General features: G+C 38.2%; 1 protein-coding gene across 1 annotated transcript in view; it reads left to right on the forward strand.

Annotated features, from left to right (window-relative positions):
* The window catches only part of LOC311081690 (L-asparaginase 1-like), a gene marked incomplete at its 3' end in the record, with an annotated part of 34,168 nt that extends 15,653 nt beyond the window's left edge, over positions 1-18,515 (forward strand). Inside the window, exons 7-13 of the mRNA XM_084112315.1 lie at positions 622-748; positions 11,098-11,210; positions 11,394-11,576; positions 13,003-13,116; positions 15,406-15,504; positions 16,957-17,118; positions 18,435-18,515. Coding sequence (XP_083968441.1) covers positions 622-748; positions 11,098-11,210; positions 11,394-11,576; positions 13,003-13,116; positions 15,406-15,504; positions 16,957-17,118; positions 18,435-18,515 — 879 coding nt within the window. The remainder of the gene's footprint in view (positions 1-621; positions 749-11,097; positions 11,211-11,393; positions 11,577-13,002; positions 13,117-15,405; positions 15,505-16,956; positions 17,119-18,434) is intronic.
* Between the last annotated feature and the right edge of the window lie 945 nt (positions 18,516-19,460).

Raw genomic sequence — 19,460 nt, forward strand, 5'->3', positions numbered from 1 at the left:
TTTTCTCTGTGTATTTAAGTTCCTGGTTTTCACTCTTTCAGTAGGCCGGTCATTGTTTGTGTAAAGAGCACTCTGTTTGTGCATAGCACACTGTTTCGTATATTCGCCTGTTGAAATCTGTTGTGATAATTAAACCTTTGTTATAATTTGTATCTTCGTGTTTGCCTTCTTCTTCGTCTACCTGGAGACGTTACAGTAGTTTGGCTTTTGCAAAGCAAAACACAGCGTCTCCACGACATGGCATGACATACAGCGAGAATAAAAGTTATGCCTTCTTTCTTTGCGCTTACATTTGGGTGGTGTTATGAAACACTGCCCCCACAGACTGACGATATTGACTGAAAGTATGACAGACTGAAAATATGGAAGATAGTTTAATAAAATACAGGAAATAATATTTGATTAAATGTGGTTTTAAGTGTCCTTTGAGATGATTAAAAGTTTTGAAGTACATTTTGTTTCTGCTAATGAAGCAAAATAAATATACTTTATTATACAATAATTGTAATAACAATAAAATTATTGTAATAATTGTATAATAATTATTATTGTATAAAAAATGAAACCGTTTAAATTGAGTAATGGACATGAAAAATATCCCTTTTGCGTCTTTCTTCACAGGTTTGTCTGTATTTTCATCATAAGCTGTACAGGGGCAATCGTGTCACCAAAGTGGACTCTGGAAGCTTTGACGCATTTACCTCACCAAACCTGCCGCCGTTAGCCATCGCTGAAGTCGACCTCAAAAGTGATTCCTGTTCTGATAACATTTATCAGAACATTTATCAACATTTACAGTCTTAGTCCCATGTGGGTCTATTTATAGAATAGTTGCTCTTTTCAATGCAATTACGTACAATTATTTAGGACTGAGGCTTTTAAAGGGATAGTTTACCCAAAAATGGATTCATCATTTACTCACCCTCAAATTGTTCCAAACCTGTATGAAGTACTTTTTTCTACTGAACACAAAATAGAGATATTTTGAAGAATATGGGTGACCAAGCAGTTAATGGGCCCCATTGACTTAATAATAATAATAATAATAAGCTTTATTTTATAAAGCGCCTTTAAAAGTGGCTTCTCAAAGCGCTGAACATAAAATCACAATCCACCAAAAAGCGGAAATTAATAATAACATAAACAGCAAAAATGAATAATAAAAGCTACAATACACCAACCGCGAAGGCATCAGCAATCAAATGCATGCTTAAAAAAATAAGTTTTGAGAAGAACTTTAAAAATACCCAAAGTCTGTGCTTCCCTGAGTTCACGCGGTAAAGAGTTCCAAAGGTTTGGAGCATAAACAGAAAAGGCCCTGTCACCCATAGATTTTAGGTGCGTTTGTGGAACAGTTAATAAGTGACACTGTGAAGAGCGTAGTCTACGTGCTGGAGTGTAACTGTTTAGTAAACCAGACAAGTATTGCGGTGCTAAGCCATGTAAAGCCTTATATGTTAACATCATGACCTTAAAGTCAACGCGGAACTTAACCGGTAACCAGTGTAAAGACTTCAAGACTGGGGTGATATGTTCGAATTTTCCGGTTCCCGTCAGAATCCGGGCTGCTGAATTCTGGACATATTGCAATTTGTTAATTGTAGATTTGGAAACTCCAGCTAGAACTGCATTACAATAATCCAGTCTCGTGACCACAAATGAATTAATCAGTTTCTCGGCAACAGATAGATTTAGGATGGGACGCAGTCTGGCTATATTTCTAAGGTGGAAAAAAGATGCCTTCACAGTGTTCTGTACAAAATAATCAAAAGTGAGGCTGGTGTCAAAAATTACACCAAGGTTCCTCATCTTACTCTGGGTCTCTAAAACAGAGCCATCAACAGACAGGGATAGTGGAGCTGCTTTGCAAATTTGATGAAGGGAACCTATAAGCATGACCTCAGTTTTCCCACTGTTCAGGCAAAGAAAGTTATTATTCATCCATACCTTAATCTCAGAAATACAGCCAGAAAGATAAAGAGCATCAATGTCTTCGCCAGGTTTAGAATGGATGTATATTTGAGTGTCGTCTGCATATAAGTGGTAATTAAGACCGAGAGATTGCAACAGATGTCCAAGTGGAGACAGATAAATATTAAAAAGTAGTGGGCCCAGAACTGATCCCTGAGGAACACCTGTGAACACCGGACGAGTGTCAGACCTAAAGCCACCCATCGAGACAAAATGGGTACGGTCGGTAAAATAAGATTTGAACCAGTCCAAAACTGTACCAGATACACCAAAGGCAGTTTTTAGACGGGAAAGTAAAAGACCGTGATCCACAGTATCGAAGGCAGCTTTAAGGTCAAGAAGAATGAGAAGTGAGGTAGAACCAGAATCCGAAGCCATTAACAAGTCATTGGTAACTTTGACCAACGCTGTTTCAGTGCTGTGAAATTTACGAAAACCTGACTGAAGGGGTTCAAAGAGGTTATTGGTTGTAAGATGATTACAAAGTTGAGAGGCAACAACACGCTCAAGTATTTTTGCCAAACAGGGAAGATTAGAAATGGGACGAAAGTTGTTAAAATCATCCCTAGGAACATTTTCTTTCTTTGGTACTGGCGTAACAGCAGCAGTCTTTAACACTGCTGGAACGATCCCAGTTTTCAATGATTCATTTATAATTCTAAGGATAATTTGGCACCACACAGGGAAGCAAGATTTTAATAAATCCGTAGGAATTGGGTCCAGCAAGCAAGTAGTTGATTTCATGCTGGATACCTCCCTTGAAAGAACCTCAGAATCCAGTAATGTAAAGTCAGTGAAAAGAACACCAGTGAACCCAGGTGCACAAAAGGGTGGAGTGGCACAGTCAAAGTTAGCATGAATGTCTTTATGGACATTGTCAATTTTTGAATTAAAAAAACTTAAAAAAGAGTCACAGAGCTGTTGGGAAGCAGGCGTGGCAGACTGATTAACTTGAAGCAGTCTGTTTATGGTTTGGAACAAGTGTCTGGGGTTATTTTGATTATTTTCAATAGTCTGAGAGAAAAAAGAGGATCTTTCAATCTCCAAAAGAACTCGATATTCCTGCAGAAGATCTTTCCACTCTTGATAGTAGACACTCTGCCCAGTAAGACGCCATTTGCGTTCCTTTTTCCGACAAGCAGCCTTTTTAGAACGTAGATTGTCATTGTACCAAGGGGCAGATCGGACATATGTGACTTTTCGTGACAATAGAGAAGCAAAAGTGTCAAGATTAGTAGCAAGAGTGGAATTTAGATGCAAAACTCTCTCCTCCAGTGATGAGGGATGAAGGTCACTTAAGATGGAAACCACCGAATTGGAGAAAGCTGCCTGGTCGATAGACTTCCACTTCCGGTAGGTTACTGTTCGGGTGGTAAGCTCATTTGTATGATACAGTTCAAGGTTAAAAAAGACAGCTGAGTGGTCAGACAAACCAATGTCAATAGATGAAAACTGTGATACAAACGAGCCATTAGCTATCACAAGATCTAGAGTATGACCCTTGTTGTGAGTTGGGTCCGTTACAAACTGTGTGAGGCTGAAACAGTCAATTAGTGACAGAAATTCCTTGGCCGTCCCTGAGTCACTCTGGTCAACATGTATATTGAAATCGCCCACAATTAGAATTCTGTCAAACTTCATAGTCAACATCGACAGGAGGTCTGCGAACTCTAATAAGAAAGCTGCGTGTGTCTTGGCCTTAGGTGGTTTATAGATTGTAGCGATGATGGTGGAGACAGGAGCAGAGATACTCAAGACCAGACATTCAAATGATGAAAACTGGGGGATAGTCACAGAGCTTATGCGGAACTTCAAGTTATATAGCACAATAATGCCTCCACCTCTGCCAGTTATCCTCGGGAGATCTAGTACTCCAAAGCCCGCTGGAGTGATCTGATTAAACAGAAGCCCATAATTTTCTTTATGCCAAGTTTCAGTTAAAAACAACAGGTCTAGCTTTTTATCTGTAAGAAAATCCGCTAAAAGCAATGCTTTGTTGTTCACAGACCGCGCATTGAATAAAGCTGCATAAGCCTTGCTTTGTAATGGAGATAGCAAAGGTTTATTTTCCACGCGGGGAACTGAAATTAAATTACTGTGAACAACAGCACTAGTATGAAACAGTTTTTTGGTCTTACGTCGACATGTAGGGACATACCTGTAGACATTCTGAGAGGATGAGACAGCAAGGCTGCGGCTCAAACCTCGATGGATATATGGCTTAGGACGTAACAGTCCAGCATCTCGACAGAGATTGTAAGAGTTTTTATTTAGGCAATAACAGTACTGATTTAACTTCAAAAGTGTGCGTGTAGTGTACCTTAACACCATGATCGGTAAGTGCCACTCGCAAACCTCAGTTGCACACTGCAGGACGCCGTATAATCCACACAGTAACGTTAGGTGAATTGAGATCTTCTTCTTTTTCTTTCGGCTGCTCCCATTAGGGGTCGCCACAGCGGATCATCCGTCTCCATACCACCCTGTCCTCTACATCTGCCTCTTTTACACCAACTACCTGCATGTCTTCCCTCACCACATCCATGAACCTCCTCCTTGGTCTTCCTCTTTTCCTCCTTCCTGGTGGCTCCATCCTCAGCATTCTCCTACCAATATAATTCATGTCCTTCCTCTGCACATGTCCAAACCATCTCAATCTCGCCTCCCTCACCTTGTCACCAAAACGTCCAACATGCGCTGTCCCTCTAATAAACTCATTTCTAATCTTGTCCATCCTCGTCACTCCCAACGAAAACCTTAACATCTTCAGCTCTGCTACCTCCAGCTCCGCTTCCTGCCTTTTACTCAATGCCACTGTCTCTAATCCATACAACATCGCAGGTCTCACCACAGTCCTATAGACTTTTCCTTTCATTCTTGCAGATACTCTACTATCACAAATCACTCCTGACACTCTTCTCCACCCACTCCACCCTGCCTGCACTCTTTTCTTCACTTCCCTAACACACTCTCCATTACTTTGCACTGTTGACCCCAGGTACCTGAACTCCTCCACCTTCTTCACCTCTTCTCCCTGTAACCGCACCACTCCACTGCCCTCCCTCTCATTTACGCACATGTACTCTGTCTTACTCCTACTGACTTTCATTCCCCTCCTCTCCAGCACGTACCTCCACCTCTCCAGGCTCTTCTCAACCTGCTCACTACTCTCACCACAAATCACAATATCATCCGCAAACATCATAGTCCAGGGAGACTCCTGTCTGACCTCGTCCGTCAACCTGTCCATCACCACTGCAAACAGGAAAGGGCTCAGGGCCGATCCTTGATGCAGTCCAACCTTCACCTTGAACCAGTCTGTCGTTCCTACTGCACACTTCACTGCAGTCACACTGTCCTCATACATGTCCTGCACCACCCACACATACTTCTCTGACACACCTGACTTCCTCATACAATACCACAACTCCTCTCTTGGCACTCTGTCGTACGCTTTCTCTAAATCCACAAATACACAATGCAGCTCCTTCTGTCCTTCTCTATACTTCTCCATCAACGTTCTCAAAGCAAATAAGGCATCTGTGGTGCTCTTCCTCGGCATGAAACCATACTGTTGCTCACAGATGGTCACCTCTTCTCTCAGCCTGGCTTCCACTACTCTTTCCCATACCTTCATGGTGTGACTGATCAACTTAATTCCCCTGTAGTTACTGCAGTTCTGCACATCTCCCTTATGCTTAAAGATTGGTACCAGCACACTCCTTCTCCATTCCTCAGGCATCCTCACACCTTCCAAAATCTTGTTAAACAATCTGGTTAAAAACTCCACTGCCATCTCTCCTAAACATCTCCATGCTTCTACCGGTATGTCATCTGGTCCAACCGACTTTCCACTCTTCATCCTCTTAATCGCTGCTCTCACTTCCTCCTTACTAATCCTATCCACTTCCTGCTTTACTAACACCACATCATCCAACCTTCTCTCTCTCTCATTTTCCTCGTTCATCAGCTGCTCAAAATACTCCCTCCATCTTCTCAACAAACTCTCCTCACTAGTCAACACATTTCCATCTCCATCCTTTATTGCTCTAACTTGCAACACATCCTTCCCAGCTCGATCTCTCTGCCTGGCCAATCGGTACAAATCCTTTTCTCCTTCCTTAGTGTTCAACCTCTCATACAGCTCCTCGTATGCCTTTTCCTTGGCTTTCGCCACATCCCTCTTTACCTGTTGTCGCATCTCCTTGTACTCCTGCCTACTTTTCTCATCACCCTGTCGATCCCACTTCTGTTTTGCTAACCTCTTTCCCCTTATGCTCCCCTGCACTTCCTCATTCCACCACCACGTCTCCTTGTCTTCCTTTCTATTTCCAGATGTCACACCAAGTACCTTTCTAGCTGCCTCCCTCATCACTCCTGCGGTAGTTTCCCAATCATCCAGCACCTCTTCACCACCACCGAGCCTCTGTCTGACCTCTTCCCTGAACCTCACACTACAGTCTTCCTCCTTCAGTTTCCACCATCTTATTCTTCTTTCAGTCCTTACTCTCCTCCTCTTCTTCTTCGCCTCCAAAACCATCCTACAGACCACCATCCGATGCTGTCTAGCTACACTGTCCCCTGCCAACACCTTACAGTCTCCAATCTCCTTCAGGTTGCATCTCCTACATAGAACATAGTCCACCTGTGTGCACCTTCCTCCACTCTTATAGGTCACCCTATGATCCTCCTTCTTCTTAAAATACGTATTCACCACTGCCATTTCCATCCTTTTAGCAAAATCTACCACCATCTGCCCTTCCACATTTCTCTCCTTTAGGCCATACCTACCCATAACCTTCTCATCACCTCTGTTCCCCTCACCTACATGTCCATTAAAGTTAGGTGAATTGAGATGAAGATCCAAAATAACACAATGCGGGTTGTTCCAAATGGATCTCCGTAGTACAACTGCAAGCACCACGTCGTACAGACCACATAAATAGCCGAATTGAGGCAAAGATCCGGAGTTACACAGTGCAGGTTACTCCCATTGAATCTCTTTAGCGCACAGCAAACACAAAGTCAAACTCCGTAGCACACTGCGAGAACAAAGTCACACAATCCTCACAGATAGGCGGAACGGGGGAATAATCCAAATCCACGCTGTAGTTCAACGTTTATGCTGTAGCGAGCACAAAGTCAAACTCCGTAGCACACTGCGAGAACAAAGTCACACAATCCTCACTGGCAGTAACGTGCGGTGAAATCTTGTCATGGGTAGGCTGTGACCTATCAATGTGGCATATATTCATTCAGTTAATGTAGCAACCCAAGTTCATATCAGGCATCATCACATCGCTGCCTGCATACAGCAAAGTCAGTCATATGTGAGGCTAATGCACAATCAAATCTAATAATCAAATTAATGGACACATCTATCTTATGACTTATCCAACAAACAAATGTTTTGTGCGGGACACAGTAAGAGGGAGGCGGCGCGGTGTCAGCGAACCGACAAGCAGCCTAGTCACTATTGTGTAGTTTGTATTAATGCCATGGTTCAACAAATAATGTAAAGGTTAAATAATAATTCACTTAGACTTTATAAGAAGCAATTGCGACTTTATTTCACACAATTCTGACTTTATATCTCGCAATTCTGACTTTATAACACGTAATTGTGACTTTATTTCACGCAATTCTGAGAAATAATGACAGAATTCATTGTGAGATAAAAAGTCGCAATTATCTTTTAAAATGTTTTATTCTGTGGCGGAAACAAGCTTCCATACCTCCTGGCCTCTTCCTCCCATCCATCCTCCCTGACGCATAGCTACCGGGCCGGCCCAGCTATCGGTAGGCGCCGGCGGTGCCGCGGTAGTTACCTGAGAAAACGTTTTGGAAAAGACGGGCTATGGACCCAACCAACTCTATAGGAGGGGAGGGGAGAACTCCCTCACATGGCACAACCTATGCAGAGGCTGCGCGCTGCGGTGTCAGAATGCGGAACGTGTGTAGCCTAATGTAACTAACGTGACAAATGTGAAAAAAAAAAATCCTCGACCGGCCCAAAAGTGAAGCGGCCCACCGGGAATTCTCCCGATTACCCACCCCGGGCCTGTTGACAGCCAACGCTAGGCGCCGCTAGATCGGGAAGCACGGATTGAGTGAGAGTGAGTGGATCACGTGACATGAAGCAAGCTCGGTCTCTGCCTCAATGTTGATAATTCAAGACAGCATGAGAACTGACTGCGCATGCGCAAACCTACGTAAACTACGTTCTATGGACCAAAGAGGCACTGCTAACCTCTGCCTCAATGGCCATGGCCTTGAATTTCCTGCATGAAACAATGGTTTTAGGAGCAAACAATGGCAAAATTTGTATATTATATGTGTATTCCTGAGAATTTGTTACAAAAATTAATATTTGGAATAAAATAAATCATAATGTGGTGAATTAACCCTCAGAGGTCGGAGATCACGCCGGCGTGATCTGCTCGCTTTTTTCCTTATGAGTTGAATTAAGACCCAAAATACTCTTTTGACTTTGATTTTACAAAACAAGTTTCATACATCAATCGATTCTGTTAAATGTGTATTATTTTTGTGTATACTCACAATAAAAACATAGTGTTGTGCTTTTCGACAAATAAAGAAAAATAAACACGAAGCGAGTTCTGCCTTCTTTCTGTCCGTGTAGTCCATTCTGAAACGCGTCCGAAAATGAATCATAACTCAGCGAATACTTCTCACACAGGCACGTGAGATATGTCTTTATGAAGCTTGAAATCTCCTCTTTTAAATGAAGTAATTTATATAAAAAACAAATGTTTTCAACTCATGTAATCCGTTTGAAAGCAAGGAGAGGTACCGTTTTTCCTTCTGCTTCATTATCTCTATAATGTGCTGAGGCCGCCCCGCCCCCGGCGCGATTCACATGTAAATAGTTAGGTGATCTAGTATGCATCGCATACGCCCCTCGATCAATGCCATAAAAAAGTTTCTTCATCAGACTTACTGATAGTTCATCGCGTTTTGAGTATGAAACGCTTCTCCGGTAATAAAGATGCCCTTCAGATGATTCTGGACAGCGAGGAAGAATGCACCTTTTCCTCAGAGGAAGATTGTAACTCAGACGACGAACGGCAGCATTTTGAAGAGCGAATTCCGCCGAGAACACAATTTCGGAGTAAGTTTTACTTAAAAGTCGTCTTTTATTTTTCGTGTTCGCATTTATGAGGAAAAAACAATATTACGAGACAATATTCTCCGTTATGGACGCGAGCGCTCTAAAAAAATCACTAAAAGACTTTCAAACTTTCACAGAGACCTCAAAACAGAAAGTACAAATCCTTTCTTTAAAACGAATTTCGTTTTGTATCAATTGTATCTTACTTTTAATATTTTTTTCATTAACAAATTTCCTGGATTTAAACTGCAAATTAACATTTATATTTCTTATAATAAAAATGAAAGACCTATGTTACAGACATATGAAAGACAACATTTCGTTGATTAGTTTTGGATAGATTATACATTTTTAATGTAAAATATCTGCCACCTCAAATAAGCTTTTGTTTGCCAATATTTGCTTATGTTAAATATAATATGTTTTGTCAAAAATAAAGTTATCAAATAATCAATCAAATCCTTAACTTTGAAATATGTATGATAAAATGTATACTTTAGTTTTTACAAAGAAAGATTACACTTGAATTGTTGTTGTAATTGTAACCTTTTTAATAAAAAAAATATATTTATAAGGTAGATGTAAACAAACTATTAAAAGGTAAATATAAGCCTTTTCTTTAAATAACTTTTATTGTGTTTTATTATTGACAAATTTGGGGAGAGCATAAATATTCCAAAACTGAAAATACAGTATGAGAATTAACTGCACAATTACTAGACATGTTTTCCTTGGATATTATAGGCCAAATTGCAAGCACAATATGAGGAAAAATAAAGAAGAATTGAGATGCTTCCAACTGTTGCTCTTGCATTCTTGTGGCTCAGTGACTCACCTGAATGAATGGCTAATTAAGTATGCGGGCCCCATTGTCTCCTAAGGTGTGAACCACTACATATACATGACCGTTGACGCCCACTCCGCATATGGCCTTTCCAAACAGAAAGTGCTTTGCAAAATTCAAATCAATGTATTGTGTTATGTGAATGATAAGGCAGGGTGATTTTCACTTTATTTTGAAGAAAAAACACTAGGCAATGACATCCATTAGACAAAAGTCTTATTGGCACATATTTAGAATGTGTTTTATGGCCTTATTTCAGAAACTTTAGTTTTTAGTTTTTTCAATAACCACGCATAAACATTATTCTCTCAAAAATGCAGACATGTACATTCTTGTTGCTCACATTTCATGGTAGTCCTGTTTGTGCTAAATAGTGTGTATTTTTTTTTTGCCATTAATATGTTTATAAGCAACTGAAAAAAGCAAAAATGTCAGGGCATGTCAGAACATCTCAAGGACCCCAAAAACACCTTAGACCCCAGAGGGTTAATAAAGTTCTTGGAATTAATAAATGTAATGTCAACATTTCCTTTGGTGAGGCACTGCCTACCCTGCCTACCCTGACCGCACGTCCCTGCTCACTGGCGAAGCAAGGGAATAATCCAAATCCACGCTGTAGTTTACGTTAACGTTAGCCCAGGTGAAGCACAAGACTCAAATAAACTTAAAAATTGAATAATATAAAAAATATGTTAAAATCCAGTAACAGGAGCGGCAGCAAAACACGCCAGCGTACCCCGGAACAGGAAGGTATATCTTCAGACATTCTTTAACATTCGTTTGTTTTCAGCGGAAGAAAGAAAATGATGACAGAATTTTAATTTTTGGGTGAACTATCCCTTTAAGCTCCAAAAAGGATGCGATAACATTATTGAAATATCCATAGTGGATTTTTTAAATATATATATATGTTTTTGTGTTTTTGTCATTTGTATTATTTTTTTCCCTCCTTTTCCCCTCAAATATCTTTGTAGTTTTTAATAATCGTAAAAGTGGTCCATAGTGAATTTATATATATATATATATATATATATATATATATATATATATATATATATATATATATATATTATATATATATATATATATATATATATATATATTTCAGATGTGTTATTTTGAATATTATGTTTTATTTCTTTCTCTTTAGTTAACTGGGATGCTGTGGTGCGAGCCAATCCAACCGCCAAATTCACGGTCAACACACAGTGGAACAGTAATGTGGGTCTCCTGCGACTCTTCCCAGGAATCACCGCTGATACAGTAAGGCTGCGGCGTGTGGTAATATCTGCCTTTATCTGGACAATTATTTTTGGCAAATCTCTTCATTCAGTGCATGAACATGTTCCTTATTTTTAAATTGTTAGTAAATAATGGCAGAAGTTTCATTTTTGGCTGAACTTTCTGGAGTTTCAGATGTTTAAATGAGATCCATTTTCTGATCAGGTCAAGAAGTTCTTGCAGAAGATGGACGGGATCGTATTGGAGACCTACGGCAGCGGTAACGCCCCCGACAACTGTCCTGACCTGCTGGATGCGATCCGTGAAGCGACCGAGAGAGGACTCATCATGATCAACTGCACCCAGTGCCTGCGGGGCACGGTCACGGCCACATACGCCACTGGACAGGTATGGGAGTTTGCTTAAAGGCACAATATGTAAGATTTTTTGATAAAAACTATCCAAAAAAAACCCACTAGAACAATTTTATATATATTTTATATACTTGTGTACTTAATTTGAGTGATGATTGACCATTATTGAAGATACCTGATGTTAACAAGCAGAATCACTGAAGGAGAAAAAAAATAAAAATCAATGTTTGCTTTAGTTGGGCTCATGACCCTTAAAGTTTTAACTTTACACACTTTACCTCACGCAGTCAAGCACTGAAAATTTCAAAAACGTTTAGCCTTATGTTCAAACCGGGGTCAGACAATGATGGAAAGACTCAAGAAGAAGTGACAACATGTAGACAACATTTCTGAATGGTTAAGTTGGTGAATTTATGTAGGTTATGTGTAGTTATCTTCTAGTCATTGATTAGCATATTCTGTTTGGTAATCTATAAATCGTGTTCAGGGGGCGGGGTTTATGTAAATTGTAGGGTTAGTGATGTCAATAGAATTATCAACTTTACGTGCGTTGCGCGGATGAATCCAATGTTTTGAGGAGAATGTGCGGCTGTCAGTCGCCGCCGGTGTGAATACTGGCATTCACAATCACAGATTTTACTTTTTGGAAGAATGACCAACATAAGAATTTTCACCAGAAAATGTCATCTGAACAAGTAAGTAACATCCACTTTTATTCTGACCAACTATGGGGAAAAAAGCATTGCAGTAAATTGCGCCAATTAAATCTAGCGATCGCTTATCATATCACGTCAAACCATGCAAATTATTGTTCTCAAATTGTTAATGATTTATCCTTGTTTTCGCATGGGCCGTCAGGGTTGCAGTCTCTTTATTTCCGAAGTCTTTCGCGTTTTACAATGGGTGAATCTCCCATTGTCACTGGTGATTGTCGTTTGAACCTTTCTGGATCCGCCATCAAATTGACAAGTTTAATTATATCAAGTGCTGCGAGAAAGGCTATAAATCTCCACCTCCAACATCCTCACACTCATAGCCTACTAGCCGAGACTCCTTCTTTATGTGGACAGATGTGACTTTATGTGTACAGATGTGACGTAATGACACAAAGACATGCTCGAATTTCCAGCAGAAATCCACCAGTACCACTGGAATTAAAAACATTATTACAAGCTTACCGTTTTGAATCGAGCAAAGGCAAGCAGATAGTGTTGAACACTGGCTGGTTATGTACTTGCTCAAACATTTATTTTGGATCATTTTTAACCCAAAAAAGCTACGGACTGCAGCTTTAAAAAACGATTTCTTTAAAAGAAAATATCTCCCTTTGCTTTGAACTTTGAGCGTTGTAACTTTGCAGATGTTTTTATGCTCAAACAGCAACATTACACACTAACTAAAGTTAGAAAAGCCTTATGTGTGTGTATTCCAGGAGTGTGTGATTTAATATTCTCTCTCAGGCTCTGCATGAAGCCGGTGTGATCGCTGGATGTGATATGACCGCAGAAGCTGCTCTTTCAAAACTCTCCTATGTGCTGGCAAAACAAGACCTCAGCACAGAAGAGAAGAAGCAGGTATGGAAAAACGTCTTTACATCACACATGTTAAAATATATCACAATTGAAAACTATTATTTTAAAATGTACTTATTAATATATAATAATATATCACAATGTTCCTTTTTTTATTGTATTCAATTTAAATACAGTAAGAGACTTCTTTGAAAAAATCATAATGACGCCAAACTTTTGAATGACAGTAAAAATAATTTTGAATATCAAATTTAAAATACAGATGCCAAGTTCTTAGCCATACTCCTTGTATTCATGTTTGGGTAACACTGCATTTTACAGTCCTGTTCCCCATGTACATATATGTACTTATAATAGTTATTACAATAACTGAGTAATAACCCTGTGCCTACCCCTAAACCTAACCTTAACCCATGTAGTTACCCAATATTAACAAGTTCTTTCTTTGGTAAGTACACATGAAAGTGCACATTTTATTTTTGACATATTATATTTTCACATATTGTATTTAAGAAATGTCATTTGGTGTAACCCTTAAGTAATGAGCATTAAAAAAGTTTTCAATATATTTTTCAAGCTAATAAGTTGTTTTATTTTGTATTACATGATTTAATTAATGGGGGCATCACACAACATTTTGCAACCTGAACTAACTTTAGTTTGTTTAATGTATTGTTGTTGATATTTTAAGAGATCTATTGAATTGAATACAGTATTTCTTTCTTTCTTTCTTTCTTTCTTTCTTTCTTTCTTTCTTTCTTTCTTTCTTTCTTTCTTTCTTTCTTTCTTTCTTTCTTTCTTTCTTTCTTTCTTTCTTTCTTTCTGCATGTTAGTTGTAGGCTACCACACTGTAAAAAAGAATACATTGATTTTATTGATATCTAATTAATAAAAATGAGGCAACAGATTACAAGCAATATTATTAATTAAATTTAACAAATTAGAATTGAGTAATATTTAATCAAATGAATTCCTTAAAAGTTAACCATTTAAAATGAGTAAAATTTACAAAATATCTTTTATTGCCAACATTGAAGACACCTGGTGTTAACAAGCAGAATCACTGAAGGAGAAAACCATAATTAAAGTCACCATTGTGGAGATCAGTGTGTGTTTTAGTTGGGCTCTTGACCTTAAATTATTAACTTTAAGTTTTGTTTGGCTGCTGTACATGAGTCATAACAGCCAGATGAACAAATAGAAAAGGTGATGTAATGGAGTTGGTTGTGTTTTAACATAATCATTATTTCACAATCATTTGACCTGAATCACTGAACTCATAGAGTCCAATTTATGAATTAGGTTTACTTTATTAATTATAGCAGCACTGGCCTTGTACGGCATAATATTTTTTTAACTTTTACAATGTAAGGCAAATAATTTCTAAAAAGTTTCTCTTACATAAAAAGGAGACACACAGACATCAATAATCAGCCTGTGAATCTCAACAATGGTGACATTTATAAAGCATGTTGCAGTGCATTCTGGGTTCCACCAATCAAAACTCATTCATGGCTCCCATCATGCATTGCTGCATGAATAAATAATGAGCTTATGTTCAGAGGTGATCTGTTCGTCACCATTGCTGAGATTCATACACAAAATCTTGATGTGTGTTTGTGCCTAAAAAAAATAAATAAAAAAAAATAAATATATATATTTTTTATTATTGATTTGATCATTTGGATTTCATTGAAAAGGCTAAAAATATTATACTGCTGTAATTAATAAAGTTAACTTATCTCATAAATTGGACTCTATTCAGTGATTCAGGTCTAATGATTGTGAAATAATGATTATGTTAAAACACAACCAACACCATCAGATCACCTTTTCTATTTGTTCATCTGGCTGTTATAACTCATGTACAGCAGCCGAACAAAACTTAAAGTAAATGATTTAAGGTTCAAGAGCCCAACTAAAACACACACTGATCTCCACAATGGTGACTTTAATTATGGTTTTCTCCTTCAGTGATTCTGCTTGTTAACACCAGGTGTCTTCAATGTTGGCAATAAAAGATATTTTGTACATTTTACTCATTTTAAATGGTTAACTTTTAAGGAATTCATTTGATTAATTATTACTCAATTCTAATTTGTTAAATTTAATTAATAATATTGCTTGTAATCTGTTGCCTCATTTTTATTAATTAGATATTAATAAAATCAATGTATTCTTTTTTACAGTGCACAAGAATTTGATTTGTATTTGAGTTTTTCAAATAACAAAAAGCAGTGTAATAATTTAATTTGTAAATATTAATAATTAGATAATAAGTATTACTTGTTTTAAATCACTTAATAATCAAACATGCTCTATGTCCATAAGATGCTGATGCGCAATCTGCGTGGTGAGATGACGGCTGACCCGGCTGACTGTCGCTTTGTACAGGTCATCGCTAAGAACCTCACTATTAGCCGTAAAAAGGTAATGTAACCTGCACTTTCTCTGTTTCTAACTTTATTTTGCACTTTAAACAAAAAGGGGTGTGCGATTATTGATACAAAAAAAAAAATGTATTCCAATTTTTCTGGGGATTTTGCTGATAAAAGTAATTAGATTATATTTAGCTGAGAGAAAATCCAAGAGAAATATATAAGAGAAAAGCCAAGAGAAGTAAATAAAAGTCTATATATACTTATGATGACATTATTATGATAATATTTATGAAATAAACCTGACTCTCTGAACTCATGAAGTCAAATTCCATATAGAAAGTGTGTTATACTTATTACAGCAATCAGTTATGAATGATTTGAGCGATGAGTGATGCACATACAAACGTATTACAGCATATTAAAAATCAGCATATGAATCTCAACAATGCTGACAATAAGTAATATATTCAGATAAACAGATCAACTCTAAACATCCAAAAACAGGCTAAAAATCACAACAAAAGCACAAATAAAAGCAAATACATTTTTGCTGTGTGTGTGCGTGCGTGTGTGTGTGTGTGCGCGCGTGTGTGTGTGTGTGTGTGATAGCTGTGATGTGTGTTTATGTGTGTAACAGCTGTCCTTTGTTTATATGTGTGTAACATCTGTGTGTGTATATGTGTGCAACAGCTGTCCTGTGTGTTTATATGAGTGTAACATCTGTTCTGTGTGTTTATATGTGTAACAGCTGTGATGTGTGTTTATATGAGTGTAACAGCTGTCCTGTGTGTTTATATGAGTGTAACATCTGTTCTGTGTGTTTATATGAGTGTAACATCTGTTCTGTGTGTTTATATGTGTGTAACAGCTGTCCTGTGTGTTTATATGAGTGTAACATCTGTTCTGTGTGTTTATATGTGTGTAACAGCTGTCCTGTGTGTTTATATGAGTGTAACATCTGTTCTGTGTGTTTATATGTGTGTAACAGCTGTCCTGTGTGTTTATATGAGTGTAACATCTGTTCTGTGTGTTTATATGTGTGTAACAGCTGTCCTGTGTGTTTATGAGTGTAACAGCTGTCCTGTGTGTTTATATGAGTGTAACATCTGTTCTGTGTGTTTATATGAGTGTAACATCTGTTCTGTGTGTTTATATGTGTGTAACAGCTGTCCTGTGTGTTTATATGTGTGTAACAGCTGTCCTGTGTGTTTATATGTGTGTAACATCTGTTCTGTGTGTTTATATGTGTGTAACAGCTGTCCTGTGTGTTTATATGAGTGTAACAGCTGTCCTGTGTGTTTATATGAGTGTAACATCTGTTCTGTGTGTTTATATGTGTGTAACAGCTGTCCTGTGTGTTTATATGTGTGTAACATCTGTGTGTTGATATGTGTAACAGCTGTGTGTTTATATGTGTGTAACATCTGTGTGTTTATATGTGTGTAACAGCTGTGATGTGTGTTTATATATGTGTGTAACATCTGTGTGTTGATCTGTATAGGGTGTTCTGACCAGCATGGTTCCCACAGACGGTCTGGCCGAGGCCGACAGGTTGACTCTGGGTCTGGTGAAGGTGTGGGGTGTAACAGCGCCCGTCACTCGTGTTACCATGAGCGTGACTGGACAGCCTGACGTCGACCTGCAATTCACATATAACGCTGAGGTCAGACGCTTCATGCAAACATATACTTCAGTTTCGCACTGTCAGAAACACCCATATAAGGACAACAAAATGGAATCTACACTGTAAAAATTGGCCAGATTTTGACAGTAACATGCTGTTTTCCATTAAAACAGCAATATACAATAGAAAACAATGCATTCGGGGATATATTTTTTATTTTCGAGAAAGTAGCCTACAGGAATATATTGCGAATTAACAGCGCTCAAAGTCGACACTCAGAGGCTGTGTTCCAAATCACACCCTATACTCTCATTCACTATTCCCTACATTAGTTCACTAAATAGTCCACTTGACAGAGTGAATAAAAACAAGTGAGTTAATTCAGACACTGATGAACACCTGCTGCTAACAATCAGAATCACTGAAGGAAAGAGAAACAAGAAGAACAGAAAAAAAAGATGAAATCAACTTAAGAGCAAAGAAGACAAATCTCTGAAGATCTTTAGGAGAGGAGGATTAAACAGCTCCACAAACCGCATAACTAGCTTCACTTATTACTAACCAGACTGACTTGATTTCTGTTAGATGTCTTGAGAAGTTCTTAATAAAAGGTGACAGAGGTTTAGATTTGATGTTACCATGATGGTGATCAGTGTTTGCTTTAGTTGGGCTCTTGACCCTTGACTTTTGAACATTAGTTTTTCTTTGGCTGCTGTAGTCAAGAGCCAGAACTCTGGCTGGAACACTGTTTGTTATGTTTCATGGTCCAGGTTGGCCCAGTTTGTTTTTGTTGCCGTTTGTGGAGCCTGGGCTGTCTACAGAGACCGTGTTTTTTTTACAGTGTGTTCAGGGGACAGGCAGCTAGCGGATAGTGAGGACATGTTTGCTGTATGTGACAAAAAATGTTTCAGCCTAAAAAACATGTGACATCACTTAGAGCACCTTTAATTCACTGTTAAACATTAGGTGTTTGCAGTTTTACATTAAGAAATATGAAATCCCTTTCAGTTCACAGTGCTATCTGCATAGATACTAGTTTTTAAACTCAAACTCTTTGAAGCATTCGGTTTCCCAAATGATATGAGTTACCTTCCATATGGTAACATACTGTAATAAAGAAAAAAGAGCTGTAAATTAACAGTAGAGGGCTGTAAATGTAAAGTGCATTGCTGGCAACCACAGCTGCCAGTAGATTACTGTTATTTTACAGTACAAATTTTACAGTGTTTTTATTTAGTTTTAGTCATTTAAAAAATGTATCCAACGTCTTCCTGACATTACATTGACGTATTGTGGTTGTTGGGTAGTTTAGCTTTAATTTTGTCTGATAATCTGCATCTCTTCCTCTTCCTCAGATTCAAGAGTTGCAGTTTGATGCAACATCACAATCTCACCCCATTGAAAAGCCTTTCACAATCACCTGGAACGAGGCTTAGACTCGGACACCAGTCTATGGACAGAGCAATCGCATGATTATTTACCTTTTACTTACCAATGTTCAGTAGTAGTGATTATGCTCCAACATGTGTCAAAATGATTGATGGTGACCCTTTGACCTTACCCCAGAGAGCGAGTGGGATGGAGAGATGGTGGAAAGTCTGACTACGGCTCAGAGAAAACCGCATGAACATGTCAGTTAGACAGTAAGTTTCTTCATGAAAATATGGACTGGGTGAGAAGTGATTTTCTGATGAATAGTAACCGTGTATTTGGTTACATATTTCATAAACCGCCTCGAGTTGTTACGCTCTACACCACTGACGGCGCCGGCAAATTTATACCAGGAGAAGACCCCTGCCTGGTATTTCCTGATAAAGACTGGACTTTATTTTTCAGAGTGGTTATATATATTATATATCGCAGGATGAATGCGTTTACATATTCTGCTGCAAAGACAAGACAAAGCTCTGGAAGAAAACATGATGTGGACGTTGAAGATCTCAAACAATGAAGTTTATTACAGCATAGCAGTGGCAAAGTACACAAAGCACTTTAGGTCTGGGTCGAGAACACTAAACTAAACACTAAAATAGGAAGAGCCAGAACATGAAATTTCTTTTAATTCATTCATTAATACAGATTTAACTAATCATTTACCTCTCTAGTTCAGTTCTAGGTCTAAATGAACACAGATTGAGTAAAGCAGCTCTAAAAGAGTCATTATCAGATCAGTTTGATTCAGTTCAATTCAGTAACAGCACAGTTTTCGCAGGTAGAAAAACAAGTAAAAATGCATAGCTTTTTCATAAAATAAGAACATATTTTATATCTGATTTAAAAAAAAATTAAACTTATGTCAAGCAGAGTTGTATTATAATATGTTTGATATAAAAATTGTTCTTTAAAAAAAATAACGTAGCCTTCAAACACTAACAATGAAG

This window comes from Abramis brama (genome assembly GCF_963993115.1).
Source record: "Abramis brama genome assembly, chromosome: 1".
NCBI lineage: Eukaryota > Metazoa > Chordata > Actinopteri > Cypriniformes > Leuciscidae > Abramis > Abramis brama.